This window comes from Protopterus annectens, chromosome 1.part1, assembly GCF_019279795.1.
Source record: "Protopterus annectens isolate FY-2018-M chromosome 1.part1, PAN1.0, whole genome shotgun sequence".
NCBI classification, from domain to species: domain Eukaryota; kingdom Metazoa; phylum Chordata; order Ceratodontiformes; family Protopteridae; genus Protopterus; species Protopterus annectens.
In genome coordinates this window covers 1,402,565,184-1,402,585,833 of record NC_056726.1, presented here as the reverse complement: position 1 = coordinate 1,402,585,833, position 20,650 = coordinate 1,402,565,184, and the positions used below count along the sequence as shown (strand labels likewise).

Here is a 20,650-nt window from a genome sequence, read left to right as displayed (position 1 = left end):
TTATACCTTAATTTATGCACATGTTCACATATGTCACATGAGCATGCCTCATTATGCATATATGCATGTTACATCTGATATAGTTACACAACTGATAGTATGCAGTCAGATCATTACTCTGTTCATATCTTGGTCAATGTGACATTTATGTATGTGCCATGTCCTTCCCTATTTCACTATATACATACACTGCATGTATGAACAGTCACAAATAATTTTTTTACCATTCACAACATGCAAGTTGCTGCAACAAATGCTTTTTTCTTCAATTAATACTACTATAGGAATGACTGCACAATTATTCTCAATATTTCAACATTGTCACAAGTGTGTACACTGCATAACATCAGTATAATTTCCTTCATATACATAATAGGTTCATGGGTGCTTACTAGACTAAAGTCATAGTCAAAGTAAATTTTATTGTCACTCAGATATACACAGCAGTGCAAGCTGAACAAAACTATGTTGCTTTGGTCACTGTGCAAGACATAACAATGAACACATAGTCTGAATGACAGTAAGACTAATGCACATAAGTAATAATTACAATATTTACAACACAAAAAATGACCACAGTTGGACAGGAAGGAAAGAGTCAATACTACATTAGTAGGTATTGCAAGACTATGACTTCACATTGTGATTACTTAGAATATTGCACATCATCAGTTGTAGTATGATATATTCTGATGTTAATATTGCCCATGTATGGAGTGGTGACTCACTCCTGACTATTACACATTCAGGAAGTAATAGCATAAGAAGTCAGACTAACTGTACCATAGTGATTACTATAGATGATACTTCACAACAAGTGGCATATTGTTCTGATTATTCACTCTCATACCAGGTATTCAAGTTTGGCAGCCTTATGGATAGAAGGAATAAGCTCCTGTTCAGTCTAGATGTTCTGCAGTGTAAGCTGTGATACCGCCTGCCCGAGGAAAGGTGGAAGTACATGCTGTGATGCCTGTGCACTGCTCCAGTAATCAAGGAGCCTCAATCCTCACCACTAGCACCAGTGAGAGGTGTCCACATTGGGAGGATAACAAGTACACAGACAGTAAAGTACAATTTACCTTAATAGCACACAGAGATCACAGTTGGTCTGTGGCTGCTTTCTCCCTTTCTCTCCAGATCCCTAATAAGACTCTCCACTGGCACAGCTATAGGGTTCAGATCTCAGCCGAGTAGTCAAGCCAAAACCTCCAGTACCCTCTGTGTCCAACCAGTGATTTGTGTCCCTGCCAAAGTAGCTGACATGCACACACTTTGAGCGTTGGTTTATATACAAACACACAGACACTCCTGGGGAAGGATGGTACAGGTTCACTAGCTATGCCCCCTTCTGTCCAGGCTATAAGGTAGTAATCCACTGCCACCAACTACTCTTATCAGCTACTATAAAGGCCCTTATTAAAGGGTGTCCAATTCCACTGTGTAATATTACTGTTATCCAAATAGTAAGTGTAACCCCAGTGCTAAGGCTATTGGAGTGGCTTATACAACATTACCAAATACATGCAAGTGCTCGGAGCTTAAATTATCTCTATGCACAACAGCCACAGTTAAAACATTTAAAAATATTTAATAATAAATAATTAAAACACAAGACAGTACTTATTAGCTAAACACAATGACATTAGAGAGTTCAGAAATCACAGGAAAATAATTCAACACAACATTGTAGGACAGTCTCACACAAATACAGAAAACAGCTAGAGTAATCTGGCTATATTCCTGTCTAACAGAAATTACTGTTCTAAATTCTACTCACAGAGCAAATGCAAAGTGCTGGTGAGTTGTTGTCAGCTTCAGAACAAAATACAAAATGTTCTTCTTTCGTTCTGTCCTTAAATTGATAATACACAGTACTGCTGAGTCATTCCAGATTACATCATTCTTATCTCTTCTCTGATTTAGTTTCCAGGCTAACAGAACTCAAAATTTAACATTTCTTTGATCTATACCTGCCAGGAAGCCACAGCAATAAAAGAAACTTTACATGTGAAACCTAGTAATTAATCACTGTCGTAGCACAATAGAAAGAATTTCTTGCTCAGACATCCTGTCTTCAAGCTTGAAATCAAACACAGTCATAAAATCCTTTACTTATCAGCTTTCTTCCAGCAGGGAGCACTGTGTTACATTTTTGGAAGCTTCAGAACATAACACAGTTTTCTTACATTTGTTACACAAGCCTGTGGCTCATATTAATATTTACAATGACATAGAATTATTTACAAAATTCTATCTAGCTAAGCTGGCAGCCTGCACAGTCCAGATCCCCCCCCCCCCAGAGAACTCAAGCTAGTTTTTCAAGTGACCCTTGAGAAATGTTGCTTGAGAGGGTTAAGTCTATCTGGATATACCTTACCCCATTCCCTACCTTGAGAGCCCATCTGCGTGGGCACTGCTAATCCCACTGTAGTGCTGCACTGACATATATGCTTGCAATCCTAGGCTCTACCTTAGTAACTTGGCATTTTGCCGGCTGGCTCGATATAACCATGTTAGGGGATTGTGATCTGTAACTACAGTGAATTTCCTTCCATACAGATAAGGCTGAAGCGTCTTCAGTGCCCACACTATGGCTAGACATTCTTTTTCTGTAGCTACATAGCATTCCTCCCTGGGTTGGAGCCTACGACTGGGATAAACCACTGGATACTCTTCTCCCTCTGAAGAAACCTGGCTAAGTACAGCCCCCACCCCATGGTTCGAAGCATCCACCTGCACAAAAAATTATTTGCTGTAATCTGGACTGGCTAACACAGGGGGTCCTCCCAAAGTTTCTTTAAGCTTCTGGAATGCCTGCTCACATGCTGGGGTCCACACTACCTTATCTGGCCTGTTTTTTCTGATCAGGTCTGTGAGGGGAGCAGCCCTGGTACTATAACAGGACACAAACATTCTGCAGTAACCTGCTGTCCCTAAAAATGCCCTCATCTGCTTTTTGGTAACAGGTGCAGGCCATGCCTGAATGTCAAGTCAAATCTGGACTGGCTAACACAGGGGGTCCTCCCAAAGTTTCTTTAAGCTTCTGGAATGCCTGCTCACATGCTGGGGTCCACACTACCTTATCTGGCCTGTTTTTTCTGATCAGGTCTGTGAGGGGAGCAGCCCTGGTACTATAACAGGAGACAAACATTCTGCAGTAACCTGCTGTCCCTAAAAATGCCCTCATCTGCTTTTTGGTAACAGGTGCAGGCCATGCCTGAATGTCAAGTCAAAGTCAAAGTCAAAACAAACTTAACTGTAATTTAAAACTACACAGCAGTGTAGCTGAACAAATTACAATGCTTCATTCTCAATGCAGGAAACAGTTACACATATAGACAGAGAAAAAATAATAAAATATCACAGCAGAATTTTAATAAGTAGCAATTTGTAAGTAAAGTGGGATAGCAGTGACACATACCCATCCCAAAACATTATGTATCTCCTGCCTAAGGACAGGTGAGTGTACAGACCATTGGCAGGATGTGCTGGATCGCTGGAAATCTTTTTGGCCCTGGCGATGCACCGGCATTTATGTAGATCCTCCAGAGGTGTAAGGGACGTGCCAATGATTCTTTCTGCCGACCTTACAATTCTCTCGAGAGCCTTCCGATGCTGATTGTTACAGCTCCCATACCAAACTGCAACACTGTTGGTCAGGACACTTTCAATGGTGCCCCTATGAAAGGTTTGAAATATGGAGCTTGGTAATTATCCTTCCTAAGTTTCCTTAGAAAGTGCAAGCATTGCTGAGCTTTTTTGTCTGTGCTGGATACATGGACTGACCAGGATAAGTTCTCGTGATATGAACACCTAAGAACTTTGTACTCTTGACCCTTTCCACCATCATCCCTTTCATCACTAGCGGCTTGTGTGATACTGGAGATCTTCTGAAATCAACGATCAGCTCCTTTGTCTTGTTGACATTCAGTGCTATTGATCAACTACTGGTCTGGTGTGACAGCAACAATCTCTTTCCTCTAGGCCTCCTCCTCTCCATCTTTGACCAGGCCTATAACTGGTGTCATCCGCGAATTTGATGATCCTATTCATCTCATATGTGGCCATGCAGTCATGTGTCAGCAGAGTGAAAAGTAGAGGGCTTAAGACACCACTGTGGTACTCCTGTGTTCAGGATGATGCTTCCAGAGCTGTTGTCTCCCACACAAACCTTTTGAGGCCTTTCAGTAAGGAAGCTCAGAATCCAATTGCATAAATGAGAGTCTATACCCAGTTGAAGTAGCTTCAATATCAGATTCTGAGGGATGACGGTGATGAAGGCAGAAATGAAATTGATGAATAGCAGTCTTGCATTTGCCTTCTAAGTGGGTCAGTGTTTCATGGAGAGCTAGTGAGATGGCATCCCCTATACTGCGGTTTGTCCTGGATGCAAATTGCAGCATGTCCAGTGCCACAGGTAAGACTGAGGCTATATGATCTTTGACCAGCCTTCTCCAGGCACCTCACTACCATTGAGGTTAAAGCAACTGGTCGGTAGTCATTCGGAGTTGTTGGCTGTGGTTTCTTGGGTAGAGGAATGATCATCATCTCCCGGAAGCATTTCGGAACACTGGCTAGATGGAGTGAGGTGCTGAACATGTCAGTGAGTACTTCCACTTTGGCAGGTTCTGGCCTGATCATTCCACTCCCCACTTCTATGCCCCAGGTAGGAGACCTCTGCCATACCCACCTGACATTTGCTGGACTTAATGGCCAACCCTGCCCTCTGAAGTCTGCCTAGCACTTCCTGACATGCTGAATGTGCTCTTGCCAGGAACTGCTGTAGACGGCAATATAATCTAGGTAAGCAAGGGCAAACCCTCCTGCTCCTGCTAGGATATGATCTACCAGCCTCTGGAAAGTCGCTGGGGCATTTTTCATCACAAAGAGCATCTTTGTGAACTCATACAAGCCAAAAGGAGTCACAAAGGCTGATCTCTCTAGCATTCGGAGTCAAGGTCACCTGCCAGTATCCCGTGGTAAGATCAATGGTGGCAAGATACTTAGCTAGCTGCTCTAGGGCTTCAGCTGTCCTAGGCATGGGGTAAGTATCTGACTCAGTGTGACTATTTAATTTCCTGTAATCCACACAGAACCTGGTGGTGGCATCCTTCTTTGGTACCAGCTCCACTGGGGAGGCCCAGGGACTGTTGGATTATTGAATTACCCCTAGTTCCAACATTTCCTGTATCTCTTCCCTCAGAGTCTGTTTGACTCTCTCAGGCACCCTGTAAGGGGCCTGCCTAATAGGCCTTTGGGGTTCTGAATCCACCTGGTTCTGCACCAGGTGGGTGCACCCTGGTTTCCCAGTGAACATGTCCCCAAACTCCTGTAATACTGCTCGGATTTGGCGAACCTGGGTAGGAGATAGCTGCTGGGACATTGCTACCCCTTCCACTGAGGTGTCAGTCCAAGCCTCACTGAGGGATCAGTCACCAGATCACCCTCAGCCTCCTCCTGCAATCCACTGCAAATACTCAGCACAAGGGCTGCCCTATCATGGTAAGGTTTCCTCATGCTAACATGGTACAATTTGTGCCCCTGCCTCCTGCGTAGCAGTTCCAGCATGTAGTTAACATCACTGACCTTCCTTATCACCTTGTAGGGTCCCTCCCAAGCTGCTTGGAGCTTGTTGTGTCTGACAGGAATGAGAACCATTACTTGCTGCCCTACAGCATATTCTCTAGCTCGAGCATTCCTGTCATACCAGACCTTTTTCTGATGTTGGGCTTCTGCCAGGTTCTTCTGGGCCAAGCCCATGAGTTCCCTGAGCCTTGCCCTGAGGTTTAGGATATATGTCACAACAGACTCCTTGTGAGATTCGCACTCACCCTCCCACTCATTTCAAATTAAATCTAGAGGCCCCCTCACCCTATGCCCATACAGCAACTCAAAGGGTGAAAAAACTGTGGATTCCTGGGGAACCTCTCTGTAAACAAACAACAGATGGGGCAAATATGTGTCCCACTCCCTCTTAAACTGGTCTGCAAATGCCCGTAGCATGGACTTAAGTGTAGAGTTTAACCTCTCAACAAGACCATTAGTCTGGGGATGGTATGGGGTAGCCTTTGGGTGCTTCACCCCACAGTACTTCCACAGACAAGCCAGCAGGTCTGACATGAAATTGGCACCTCTGTCAGTCAGCATTTCTTCTGGGAAACCTACCCTGCTAAAAATCTCCACCAAAGCATTTGCCACCTTTTCTGCCTCAATGGAGGACAAAGCTACTGCCTCAGGGTATCTTGTAGCATAATCTACTACCACTAGGATATAGGGTTTTCCCTGTGGAACTTGGAGTACTCTGAGGCCCCACAATATCCATAGCTGCCCTCTGAAATGGCTCCTCAATCACAGGCAAAGGCATCAAAAGAGCTTTCACCTCGCCTCCTGCCTTGCCTACCATTTGGCACTGCTCACAGGTCCTGGCAGTACCCTGTTACATCTATGGAAATTCCAGGTCAACAGACGTTCTGCATAAAATGTCTCTTTGTACATTTTATGCCCATATAACCTCCAAAGGGAATATCATGGGCTATGGCTAGAAGTGCCAGATGGTAGGCTCTAGGCATTACCAACTGCTGTATTCTCTAACCCTCTAGCCCTCCCTCAGGGGGTCCACTCTCTATACAGTAACCCTCTGTCCCAAGTATACAGATTCCCCCTTCCCTTGAGAATCAGGTGCCTCACTAGCTAACTGCCTCAGGCCTTGTAATATAGGGTCTGAGAGCCGAGCCTCTCTCAACTCTCTCTCTGTAACCCTTCCCAGTTTCTCTTCCACAGGATGTCTGGCATCCTCTGACAGCGATGCCTCACTGTCACAGCCTGGGTACTACTACTGACCTCTACCTTTGCAGTCACTCTGCCCAAGGGACCATCAGTACCCACAGGCAGCTGTGGCTCACCTTCAGTCTCACTACTACAGAGTGGCTCCCTCCCTGAAGTAACCACCTCACCAGTCCTGGCTGCAACTGTGCAGTCTGTCTGGGTCTCCCCCAGGCTACCAGACCCACATGCTTATCTCCAAGCCTGACTGCGTGTAACTGCATAAGCACATGGTACTGCATTATCAAACTCCTTCCCTATCAGAACATCTGCAGGATGGTAGTTTGGTACCCCTGTTGTCTCAAGACAACCTACTATTGGCATTTTGTCTTTCCCACTTACTGGCTCCCTCACCTTTTGTTCCTCACCTTGCCTCTGTGGACATCTATATGCCACATGGCCCCACTGGTTGCATTCAAAACATTTAACCCTAGGTCCTGGACGTGTACCTGGACTAATGGCTTTCCCTGCTACTGTCAGATTCTGTTGGGGCAGTCTGGACTGCCCACCATGGGTTCCCTTAGACCCATGAGCAGCACTGTGTGTCTCTTTCCTGTGCAGGGATGTCCTGCTTGCTAGGTACAGGTCTCCCTTCTTCCCCAACTCATCTACAGTTGAGCACTGTCTATCAGCTAACCAGATCTTCATGACCTCAGGCAAAGTGCTAAGGGCTTGTTCCCTCACCAAAAGGTCTGCCAGCCCTTCAAAAGTGGTGACCTGACATCCACTCACATACCTATGAAAATAAGTGCTTACTTCAGCAACATATTCACACACACTTTCATCTGCCTTGTGTCTATGCTCACAAAATCTTTTCCTATAAGCTTCAGGTGTTAGCTTACAAAATTCTAGCAAACAATTCTTTACAGCATTATAATTTAAGAAATCATTGTCAGACAGTTTGGACAAGATAGTTTCAGCTTTACCATGGAGTAAGGGGGATCAGGAACCATACCAAGAGCCTTTGGTCAACATCATACTGTTTACATACCCTCTCAAACATATGTATGAAACTATCAAAATTATCCCCCTCTGTAACTGTGCAAGAAATTTACTGACCTTTGTTGCTTCTGAGGTTCGGTTACTCCCTTCCCCATTACCTTCATGACTCTGGTGAAGAGTCAAGCATCTCCTTTTCATGTTGCCTCTGCCTCTCCTTCTCCTCAGCTTCCAGGTGTAGCAGTTTCTCATTCTCCTCAGCCTGCAGACATCACAGTTTCTCATTTTCCACACTCTCTAGACGCCTTAGTCTCTCTGCTGCTTCAATTTCCAAACTCTTGGCCACCAACTCAAGTCTCTTTAGCTCCAGATGGATTTTTAAATCCTGTGCAGAAAGGCTGAGATGTCCTTTCTCTGAGTATTGTACATCTCTACGGCCAGTCCAATCGTCGCCCTGATTACTATTCTCTGATGCAGCTGTGACCAAATCTGCAATCATGCCTGCTTTAGTCAGGTTTCCATGCACCAGTCCTTTAGCCTTCTCATCTCAGCCAACTGTCTCCTTTTCAGCTTACCATACTCCTCTGCTGACATGCTTGCCTGCTCTCCCTAACTAAATTAACAAAAGAAATAAAACAACTGTGATCTGAACTCTGAATGTTCACTGCGTGGCTGATTTAGAGTACAAAAATACCTTCAGTGATCACTGTACACAAGGTACAAGAATTCACTATCCATACCACTACAAGTCAATTAATATGTGATGTGGCTATCTCACCACTATCAACCAATTAATACTTGATGTGGGTATCTCACCACCGCCAAACAATTAATTATGTGACACCATGCACTGGTTGGCTCAGTAATCAAGGCGCCTCAATCCTCACCACTAGCACCAGTGAGGGGCATCCACATTGGGAGGATAACAAGTACACAAACAGTAAAGTACAATTTCTCTTATTTAGGGATCTCAGGTTCTAACAACCACAAGGGCATTTTTAAGCCTAGTCATGCATCCCAAATCTCTGACACAAATTCTGGTACCCTTGATAAGTGGGAGGTGAAACATTTACAAGCAAGGGCATTGGAGATGAAACATTTACAGGCTGATTGTGTCTATTAGAGACATATGTGCCAAACCAGGGATGAATTTCTTGCTCCCCATCCAAATGTCCAAGATGAATTGAATTGGGTTAGGGAGGAACTCTGCTTCACATGGATGGGGAGCCTGTTCCAGAGAAGGGGTAGTCTCTGGGATACATACCTGTCTCTCCACGAGGTCTTATTTATATCACAGGCAAGGTTTAATTCTTTAGAACTGTTAATTCTGGTGCTGTTTGTTTTGCAGATATGCAGGAGTTTCATCAAAGTAGAGTCTGACAATGCTTTGTATGCCAGGCATAGATCTCTCAACAGCCTGTAGGAGACAGAATGCAGGGATAGGGCCTTGAGGTGGTCTGCATAGGACATGTTACTTATGTTCTGTATTCTTTTAATGAGGAACACTTAAAGCCTTACAATTCTTTAACCTGTATTACAACATCAATCATTTGAATGTAATAAATTACCTTTAATCACTCCCACAATATACATTACAATGACAAATTACTTCCGTACACCTTCCACATGGATGTAGCTAGGCATTCTCAATATAATAATGTGAGTGACGCAATTTACTCAGCTGAAACAGAAAACATATAGTGGAAAATGGGCATTTAGGTTTCATAACTGTACATACTAATCTTACATTAATATGCAACACATGCTTGGCTAATAAATTTTTAACTTTATAATAGCCTTCCTATGTTTACAATTGACAAGAAATGGTGAAAAAAAAAAGTCTTTCTGAAGTGCATAATGCTACAGCTGTGGGGATGATTTATTGTTTTACATGATAGGTGCGGACTACAGCATACTGTTGGTTACAGCAGAAAATTTTCTGGATACAGATCTGGTGTGCAATAACTGCAGTATATGCAATATCCCCTAATGTAGCTAGTTTCCTTGCTAACTATTATCTCATCTCAGCACTTTAAATACATTTTAAATGTATCACATTTACTCCCTTTTACTGCAGCTGTGTCCATCTCATATCCTTTGTCAGCATTTCTTTTTTATTTACGTACATGTCTTTAACTGAATAGGACTACTTGTATAAATAAAACACATATTTAATTACGGTTTGTACTCTAATCTACTTATATCCAACTACACTTTCCTCATTTAGCTTCCCCTGCCTCTTAATTAGGTCACTTAGTATTGTGCTGTCCTCGCATGCTCGCTTAATGGGGTTAAGTGTAGTTACAACTTGCTGTTTATATTGTGTGCTTGAACCTCAGTACACCTGCTTGTGGCCGATAACAGATATTCTGACAATGAACAGGTACTGCAAAATGCTTGCTCAGCAGCTTGAATATTCAATGAGCACTGCTGCTTATCGCACTAACACAAAAGGGGCGTACATGCATGGCATGTATAAGCATGTTAATGAATCAGAATGTTTGCTATTTTCATTAGCATCTGAGGGAGATGGAATAAAATACTTTGACCACAAAGGAACAGCATTTATGCTGTAATAAGTTGAGGTGTTTTTGATAAAATGTTTTCAGAAAATAAGCGAGGCTACATTTTTGAGGTAATGTTTAAAACTTATTGCAGAGGCGTTTTATAAAGACAAAGCTTTATATTTATTATAGTAGTATTATCATACACAAGGTCACTAAATTGTAATCTATGGAGGCAATACAAACGGGTGAACTGTTGAGAAAACATGTTAGTTACACTGAATGTGCCACATTACACAAGACAGCAGTAACAACTTGACAAAATCTATAGCTGTACAATTGTTATTATTCTGTGGAGTCATGAATCCACTGTGGAGAATTTCTACTGTCAGTATAAAAGTTACAGTGAATTTAAAGTGCTGTGGTTTAAAAGAGGATTTATCTTACTGTTGAGTTTAATGAGTAAATAGTACAGCGAACTTATGTTGAAGGTACATCAGTCACAATTACTGTTGCTGTTTTTATTGTTTTGTGCACCTTTTTAGTTGAATCTGGGACTGGAATCACATGTATGATTTTCCCATACGATGACAGATAAAGTGGTGGTTAAAAAAGGAAAACACCAGCTCAAAGCACTGTTCTCAGCTATAAACTCTAAACCACTGAAACAGCAAGATAGACAAGCACTAATGGGAAGAGGATTACAATTATTTAAGCTCAGTGGGAACTCTCGTACTCTTCCTTCAATATCCAGTCTAATGCAGGTACAACGTTGTGTTTTTCCAGGAGTGTTAATACTGTACATGGAAACCACCACAAACATTGACACTATGCCTCCTCACCAACCTGTTACCAAACCGTCTATCACAACCCATCCAAAAATCCCAGTCGGTAATTATTTACCCTTTCTAGTGTGCAGTTCTATAAAGGATTCTTCTGACAATGAACTAGAACAACAATCAAACACTCATACCATGACTACACACAGACTTGGTAAAGTTTATGTATCTCTTCCTTCTATAAATGGGAACAGTAGGGTGATGGGGCCACAGCCACAGGTAAAGGGAGGTCAAAGGTTAAATAACAGTTATCACTTTCTACTGGACCACTCCCATTTTGCAGATGGGAAGTTTCCCCTAGTCAGTGAATTCTGCACATATAAAAGGACAACAGAGGATAAGACAGATAAGTATTATGCTGCAAGGAAAATATAACATTCATCATCAATATGAAAACTCCTTTTCTCATGAAATCAATATAATCACAGTCTTTCCTAACCAGAAAAAAATGTAAGTGTACACTTAGTTTTCACAATGCATTCTATGAATCTGCATCTCACCAAGAGGGATGTGTTCTTGCTTCAGGGTTTTGCAATTCCCTATATGCTTCTTGGGTACTACAAGGTAATGGTGGGGAGCTCCTGGTCGGATATCTTTAAAACACACAAATTCTTCACCCTGTGGAAAAGAAAAATACTTCATTCACATATCCATTACCTTCTGCTTTGCATTATTTGTCACTTTTCATTCTGGATTATTCAACAGTCACAGCCACTCCGTCAGCAGGGGTGACTCCAATTCATGTACTTTATGTAAGTAACAGTAACCAAAGCTCTGTATCAAATGGTCTTTGCAAACTTACAAACTCATATGCCACTGCAACAAAACCCTACAGCATATAATGCAAAATTTTTAAGACCACCTACTGATAGCTGCATAAAGCTTATCACTCTTCCATTCAATAAGGCTTTTTGTACAAGTTCCCATGTAAAAAGCCTTTTAACTACATGTTGATCTGCCTAAATGGAAACTCTGAAAGAAAGAAAAAAACATTAATATACTGAGAAGGCTGGAGTCTTCATCATCACTGTTCCCCAAACTCCGGAATCAGATGCAGGTGTGTTCCCACTCCACAGGCATTTTCAGTGCAGAGTTCAAGCAAACTTACAGCACTGCACTGAAAGTACATTTTCTTACTCCGTCCTCATAACTGTTTTCCTCTGTTTTAATCCCCCAATCCTGACCCAATTACTGCCTCCAAGTTAATCTGCGGCATTCTAAGTAAAAGGTGGCTCCTGCTATACCTCATGTCAAAGACACCTCTAACATGCTCTCTTATTTTTCACAGTTAGCACTTCCTATACCTGACTGTTCATATTTACTCCTTCCTTCTGGGGACCTGTGAAAGTATCACTTTGTGCTACTATTGCAGCAGCTGTTTTCCCTCAGTGAAAAATAACCTTTTCTACTGTTGTTTAGCTACAGGCGGCAGTGGCCAGAGATAGCAGTAAGCAAGCAAACTAAAAATTAGCAAAAATAAACACAAACAGTCGGTTACAGAGTTTTACTTTGCTGAAGTTCAACACACACACAGACAGACACACAGACAGACACACTTTGGGAATTCACCAAACAATGAATTTTCAAGAGTTACCATATTAGCACAGTACCATAAGCATATCTATTTCTGGCATACATCCAAATTCAACAGCAATCCTTTTCTTAGGACCATCTCTTGCTGATAGTAGTGACAGTTTACCACAGATGGTTCTATTATTTCTCCTGTATTCCACTACATTAAGTTTCCAGAATCTCAAAAACTTGATACAAAAACAATAGTAATATGCCGTCCACAGTATGAACTGAAGCTCCCTAAATTAGGGAATGACTATAGAAACAGGGTATTAACTGACAAATAAGGATAAGAAACCCCAAGATCTGCATTAACTGTCAATGTGCTTCACATAACTTTTCAATCTTAATTCAGGATAGGTCTGGGAACAGCTTCTATCACAGAACAGCATCTCCTAAACAAGCAACAGCACCAAGAAAAGTACAGGAGAAGGAAACGCCAATGTAGAAGGCAAATCTCCCAAAATAGGAAACACTCCTCCTTTATAAATAATGCTCGTACCATTAGATAAATACAGTGCCGAAACTGCCAAAAAGTACAGTTGTGTACACTTACCATAAATGTAGATGTTTGAGTGTGTTCACTGTTGCAGTCATTACATTTGGGGTTATCTGCCTGCAGGTAGCCCTCAGCTGACCTGAATATCAAAGTCTTGGATTCCTGTGTCGAATGCTGTCTCTTCTACCATGACGCCAGGTCATCAGGGGTATAAAACATGCAACCAACGCCATTACATCAGTTTTTCTTGCCCCAGATGTCAGGTGCCTCCATAATGGAAAGCAATTATATGTTAGGTTACACCTCCAACAAAAAGCAAATACACCAGAAAGCTGAAATACACTAAACAAGAAGAAAAGTATAGCCAAGAGAAGTCAGGGGGCTGGAGGGAGGGTAACCAGGACTGCAACAGTGAATACACTTCAACATCTGCATTTATGGTAAGTGTACACAACTGTACTATGTTTTGTGTTTCACTGTTGCAGTCATTACATTTGGATTGATTCCCAAAGCTAAGGAAGGGAGGAGGAAGTTAGAGAGCATTAGGACCAGCTATTAAGCCCTGCAAAACTGCAGTGGCAAAACCAGCTCTGGATTTAGAAAAAATAGGCATGTGGTAATGCTTGGTGAAGGTATGTACAGAGCTCCAGGTAGCAGCTTCTAGGATGTCCCTGGTAGGGACATATCTGAGAAAGGCTGTAGAGGTAGATGCAGCCCTGGTGGAATGCAATCTTATCCCCTGTGGGGTAGGTTTTCCATAGTGCTTATAGCAGAAATGAATGCAATGGGCTATTCACTTAGAAATGGTTTGTTTTGAAATGGCCTTCTCCTCTGCCCCTGCAGCAAAGCCAACTAGCAGCTGTTCAGATTTTCTGAGAGGCTTAGTCCTGTCCAAATAAAATCTAAGTTGCCTGTGCACATCCAAAGAGTGCAGTATTTGTACTCCTTTGTTTTGTGGATTTGGGAAAAAAGTAGGCAAATGAATGGACTAATTAAGGGCCACACTAGACACCACGTTGGGCATAAAGGAAGGATTAGTCCTGAGGGACACTCTGTCTGCATGGAAGATGATGAATGGCTCCACTGCCATGAGGGCCTGTAATTCAGACACTATTCTTGCTGAAGTGATGGCTAGAAGAAAGGCTGTTTTCCAAGAAAAGTACAGTTGTGTACACTTACCATAAATGTAGATGTTCGAGTGTATTCACTTGTTGCAGTCATTACATTTGGGTAATCTGCTGGCAGGTTGCCCTCAGTCGGCCTGAATAACAAAGTCTTGGGTCCTGTGTCAGTTGCTGTCTCCTCTTCCATGACGTCAGGTCATCAGGGGTACAAAACATGCAGCCGACGCCATTATATTCAGTTTTTCTTGCCCAAGATGTCAGGTGCCCCCCAAATGGGGAGCAAAATATATATCTAAACAGTAAATATATAAATGCACTTTTAGAAACATAAACTTTACCTTCAACTAAAAGCAAACACACCACAAAGGCTTTTGAGTATAGTGAAGGAAAGAAAAGGTATAGAAAGGGGGATGGTGGGTGGGTAAACTGGACTGCAACAGTGAATACACTCGAACATCTACATTTATGGTAAGTGTACACAACTGTACTATGTTCTTCGTGTTTCACTGTTGCAGTCATTACATTTAGGTAGAATCCCAAAGCTATGGATGGGAGGATGGAACTAAACAACATTAGGAGCGGCTATAAGACCCTGCAGAACTGCAGTGGCAAAGTCTGCCCTGGATTTGGAGAAGAGAGGCAAATGATAATGCTTTGTAAAGGTATGAACAGAGCTCCAAGTAGCAGCTTCTAGAATGTCTTTGGTTGGAACCCCTCTGAGAAAAGCTGCTGAAGTAGAGGCAGCCCTCGTGGAATGTGATCTGATCCCCTTGGGCACAGGTTTACCATGGTGCAAGTAGCAGAAATGAATGCAGTGGCTTATCCACTTAGAAATGGTCTGTTTGATACAGCCCTCCCCTCTGACCCTGCAGCAAATGCTACCAGTAGTTGCTCAGACTTTCTTAGAGATTTGGTCCTGTTTAAGTAGAATCGTAGTTGCCTGTGTACGTCCAATGAATGCAGAATCCGTTCCCCCTTGTTCTGCGAATTTGAGTAAAATGTTGGCAGGTGAATGGTCTGGTTAAGAGCCACACTGGATACCACCTTAGGCATAAAAGAAGGATTGGTCCTGAGGAACACTCTGTCCGGGTAAAATATAATAAAAGGCACCACTGCCATGAGAGCCTGTAGTTCTGAAACCCTTCTTGCTGAAGTGACTGCCAAGAGAAAAGCTGTTTTCCAAGATAGAAATTTTATATCCGCAGTAGCTGCTGGTTCAAAAGGAGGCAGGGTGAGTTTTTCCAGTACAAAATTGAGGTCCCATGCGGGAGTTGGTGATCTTCTGGGAGGCCTTAAATTTTTGGCCCCTCTAAGATACTGTTTAATCAGAAAATGAGAAAAGAGGGGAGGCTCTGTGTTGTAATGAGCTGAGATGGCAGAGGCATGGATTTTTATTGAAGAAAAAGATAGGCCCTTGTCAAGCATCTCAGTCAAATATTGTAAAATCTGAGGAATATTGGGCTTTGCTGTGTCTGTTCCTTGTGCTTGGTTCCAAGCACAGAATCTTTTCCATTTATCAGCATAAGATTTTCTAGTACTAGGCCTTCTGGCTTCCAAAATGACATCCATCACAGATTTACTGAGAGGTGTTGTTTGAATAATTAATTGATCAACCATGCTGCAAGATTCAGAGTTTGGAGCTGAGTGTGCAGAATTTGATTGTTCTGACGAGACAGTACATGAGGTATTTGAGGCAAGTACCATGGAGGAAATTGAGACATATTCCTTAGAAGTGGGTACCAGTGCTGGTGAGGCCAGTCCGGAGCAACTAGGATCATTTTTGGTTTTTCCTGTCTGACTTTTAGTAAGCCCTTGGGAGTAGAGGCAGAGGGGGAAAGGCATAGACTGATAGGTTTTTCCAGCTGAAGGATACAGCATACACTTTCCATGCTTTTTTGTGATGAGTTCTTGTGCAGAATTTGTCCAACTGATAATTTTGGGGAGAGGAAAATAAATCTTTGTCTGGGCTCCCCCATTTGTGTTAACATGCTGAAGATTTGTGGATCCAGTTTCCATTCATGCGGGTCCATAGGATTTCTGCTTAGGTCGTCTGCCAGAGTATTTTGATTTCCTGGCAGAATTGAGCTTGAAGATGTATTTGGTAAGTCAAGGCTGTGTTCCACAAGGCCATGGCTAGTCTGCAAAGGGGGTAGGAATGTGTACCCCCCTGCTTGTTTATGTACCACATAACTGTGGTGTTGTCTGTCTTTATCAGTAGTTGTCCTGGATGAAGTAAGTTCTTGAAGGCTTTCAGAGCATTCTGAACAGCTAGCATCTCTTTCTGGTTGATAGGCAGATGCATTTGGGTTTGGGCTCCATTTGCCCTGAATGTATCTCCCCGCCAGGTGGGCCCCCCAAGCATAGTCTGATGCATCTGTAGTTAGGGTTTGGGTGGCAGGGGGTAGAGTGAATGACAGTCCCTTGTTTTGGTGACATGTCTCCGCCCACCAAAGAAACTCTTGTTGTAGGCAGGGAATGAGAGGAATCATTGTTTCCAGACTGTGAGAATGTTGACTCCATAAACTTTTTAGGTACCACTGAAGTTTTCTCATACGCAGTCTCGCATATGGAATTAGTAGAATGCAGGATGCCATGAACCCCAAAGCCTGCAAAATTTGTCTTGCAGATAACTGGGTTTTTGCTGCCATTTGTTTGAAGTATGTTGTCAGTTGCCTTTGTTTGTCTGGCGTGAGGTAGGCCATCTGGGCAGTTGTGTTCAAGCTTGCACCCAGGAATGTAATTATTTGAGAGGGTACCAGTTGTGATTTCTTTTTGTTTATGGTGTACCCTAGGCATGCTAGAAGCCTTTTTACAAATGCCAGATGTTGAAGAAGAGTGTCCTTGCCCTCTGCTTGAATGAGACAGTCGTCCAGATAAGGATAAATTTGAATGTTTCTTTGTCTGCAGAATGCAATTGTTGGTGCCAGGCACTTTGTAAAGACCCGGGGTGCAGTAGATAAGCCAAAGGGCAGTGCAGAGAATTGGTAATGCAAAAAAACCTGCTTTGAAGCGAAGGTATCTTCTGCATGATTCCCTTATTGGGATATGCAGGTATGCCTCTTAAGTCTAGAGTTACTAACCAAGCATTCTTGCCTAGCATAGGCAGTAGCTGTTGTAAAGTCAGCATTTTGAATTTTGGAATGTCCAGGAACATGTTCAAAATTGATAAGTCCAGTATTGGACACCATGAATTGTCTTTTCTGGGTACCAGGAAAAGTCTTGAATAAAAACCTTGTCCTTTTTCCTTTTCTGGTACCCGCTGAATAGCCCCCATATCCATGAGGGACATGACTTGTTTCTGGGCCTCTGCCCACTGGTTTTGTGGCAGATCTGGCCATCCGTTTGGAATTGGCAAAGTATGGAAATGAAATCTGTACCCCTGGGATACTATGTTTAATACCCACTTGTCCTGGGTAATTGACTGCCAATTTTGAGCATGGAGTACTAGTTTTCCCCCCAAGGGGGCTGCCAAAAGGTAAGTGCTTGGTGATGGTAGAGAAAAGTTATTGAGACTGCTTACTGTAGGGTTGTACTTTGTTTCCTCCAGATTTTGAGGTGGAGGCACCCCATTCCTTTGACCTGTAAGAACCCTGTGATTGGTATCTGGAGCCTTTTGAGTGCCCGGATTTGCCTTGAGTAGCTCTGTTGGACACAGGAAAGGACCAGTTTTTAGTAGGCCAGTGTCTACTGAACCTGGGTGGCTGCACTGGCAAGAAATATTTTACAGTTTGCATAGATTTAGCTTTGTCTTCCATTTTCTTTAAAACCCCTTCTGCCTTATTACCAAACAGAGTATCAAGCTGCAAAGGGGCATCCAACAATTTAGCTTTAACATGATCAGGTAGATTTTACTCCTTGAGCCAGGCATGCCTTCTAATCACAGATCCAGTAATGGCGGCCCTACAAGAGGCCTCCAAGGAATCAAAACCACATTGCACAGTATTTTTTCCAACCTGTTCTGCTGAATGCAATAATTCTTGTAACTCCTTATTTTCCACACAAATAGAAATCAACATTATTTTCTGTTTCAGTAAGCCCATAACATGCTGTTGATATTTAAGCATATGAAACTGGCAGTTTAAGGCCCTGATTGCCAAGGTTGCAGACGTATAAACCTTCTTTCCCCATCTGTCCAGCACCCTGGAATCTCTGTCAGAGGGGGTAGGATTTTTGGCTGTAGAGGCCTTTACACCCTTGGGACCCTGAGAAATAGTCTCAGGATCAGCAGCAGGATTTTTGAATAGAAATTTATGGCAGTCAGGAACCCTGTAATATCTGTCTGGCTTACTAGGAGCTGGAGGTAGGGAATCAGGAGCCATGCTTGATTCCAAAAACACATCATCAACAATGTCTAATACAGGAGGTATTGCCAAAGGCCTATGCTGAGGAAGAAGAAGGAAATCTCTAAGCCTCTTTTTTGATTCAGAGAAGTCCTGACTCTCCCAGTGAAAATGTTCCCTTAAAGTATGCAAAGTCTCTCCAAAAGAGTAATCCTCAGGAGGAGATGCAGATGGGATGGAATTCCTCTGCATCAGAATCCTCATAGGGTGGAATAGAAAATTCCTGATCAGAAGAGGAATCAGAAGAAAAAGAAACCTGATCTGAATATTCATAATCAGTGCCTTGCATAGGCCTCTTAATGGGGGGGGGGGGGATTGGGAACCCCTGATCAAGGTAATTAAATCCTCTGTTGTTTAGGCATAGGGGCCTGAGCACGTGGCTCATGCATCGGTTTTTTAGACATAGAAGATGGTTTTAAACTTGTTTTTGAGGTTGGCGTCAGTTTAATATAGAAATGTTGAGGCCTGAAAACACCCTCAGAAGCCGGTTCCTGCTCAGCGGTTCCAGACCCATCCAAAGGAGAGAGATCCGCGGGTTCAATACTCTGAGAATCTCGCAGCATACCAGTAATGACTGCAACAGTGAAACATGTAGAACATCATGAATAAGCTCTAAACAATTGACTGGTGCACCACAAGGAAGATGATGCAGTCACAATCATGGTACTGTGTACTTTGCTGAAGGCCACCTGCGTTTAAAAGAACAGTAAACAAATGTTATTTATTTACACATAAAGTCCTTGTTTTGACATTTTTCTCATCCCTTGCATCTGACCATCAGCTACCCTCAGCTCCTCTCCTCATTCACTAGATCTACCTGATCCTGCCTTAACCTCCCCCCCAAACTAGAGCTCAAATTCAAGTTTAACTGCCTGAACACAGGCAATGTACAATTAAACAACAAATACACATATAAAAGCAAAAAAATATATAAGTGAATTATCTGAACAACTAAATTTGACTAAATGATTATTCATTTATTTGTAACTGTACACCAGAGCAGAGCACTGATCTCCATGGATCTTTTTCAGAGCATGTGAAAGTCCCCTTAAATAAAGGCAGCCAAGATTGAGAAAAGCAAGGTAAACCATATTAAGAACCTTGTAAATGATCTGTTTGACAGGAAATCACTGTAGGTCATGATGACAATAGGGCAGCAGAATTTTGTAAAAGCTGGAGTCATGAAATATCAGAGCCAGGTAAGCCGATGTAAAAAGCAGTACAATAACCAAGTCACTGGGAGGAATAACGTGCTTGATAAGAAGATGGAAAAAAGAAGACTTGACGACAGCAGAAATACATGCCTGTTATCAAGTAACACATCAAGATCATGCACCTTGGACATAAAAGTGAATCGCTCATCATGACAAAAAATATCAGGTGACAAAACCAGAAAAGCAGAGTTCCTCAGCGTAGCATCAAATATCAAGGCCACTTTCTTTGATATACTGAGTTTAAGCCTATTACTGACAATACAGTCATGGATTAGTTCAAAGTCTTGAAAAGGGATACAAGAGTAATTAAAGAATCTTGAGGGAATGAGAGGTAAACATGTGCATCATTAGTGCAGCAATGGCATTGTAAACTTCTCATATGAATAATGTCCCCTAGAGGCAACAGATAGATGACCCTGCAGTACTCCACAAGTAAGATGATGAGAACAGGAGGAATTAATCACCAAAATCACTCTATGGGTAGGACCAAAAAGATAAGAAGCAAACTAGTCAAGTACTAGTCCAAAGAATCTGCAGTAATGCTCCAATCCGTTCAAAGGAATAGAATGGTCCATTAAAACAAACCCAACCCCCTGTCCAGGGCCAGTGAGAAAATCAAGGACTCTGGTGTAGTGTCATGCTACATGCTAGGGAGTCTTTCCGAAATTCCCATTCATTCTCAGCAGCCTTGGCAACTCCATGATCACTGCCCTTGGGAGGTGCATGCATGCATGCTTCTGAGCATGCACAACCTACCGAATAAGCGCCCCTCCACTCATGTAGCATGGAGATGA

At 42.5% G+C, this 20,650-nt stretch overlaps 1 protein-coding gene across 1 annotated transcript in view; it reads right to left on the bottom strand.

Moving 5' to 3' along the window:
* The window catches only part of LOC122810682 (histidine triad nucleotide-binding protein 3-like), a 436,167-nt gene that overhangs the window by 206,924 nt on the left and 208,593 nt on the right, over positions 1–20,650 (bottom strand). Inside the window, exon 2 of the mRNA XM_044082255.1 lies at positions 11,608–11,725. Coding sequence (XP_043938190.1) covers positions 11,608–11,725 — 118 coding nt within the window. The remainder of the gene's footprint in view (positions 1–11,607; positions 11,726–20,650) is intronic.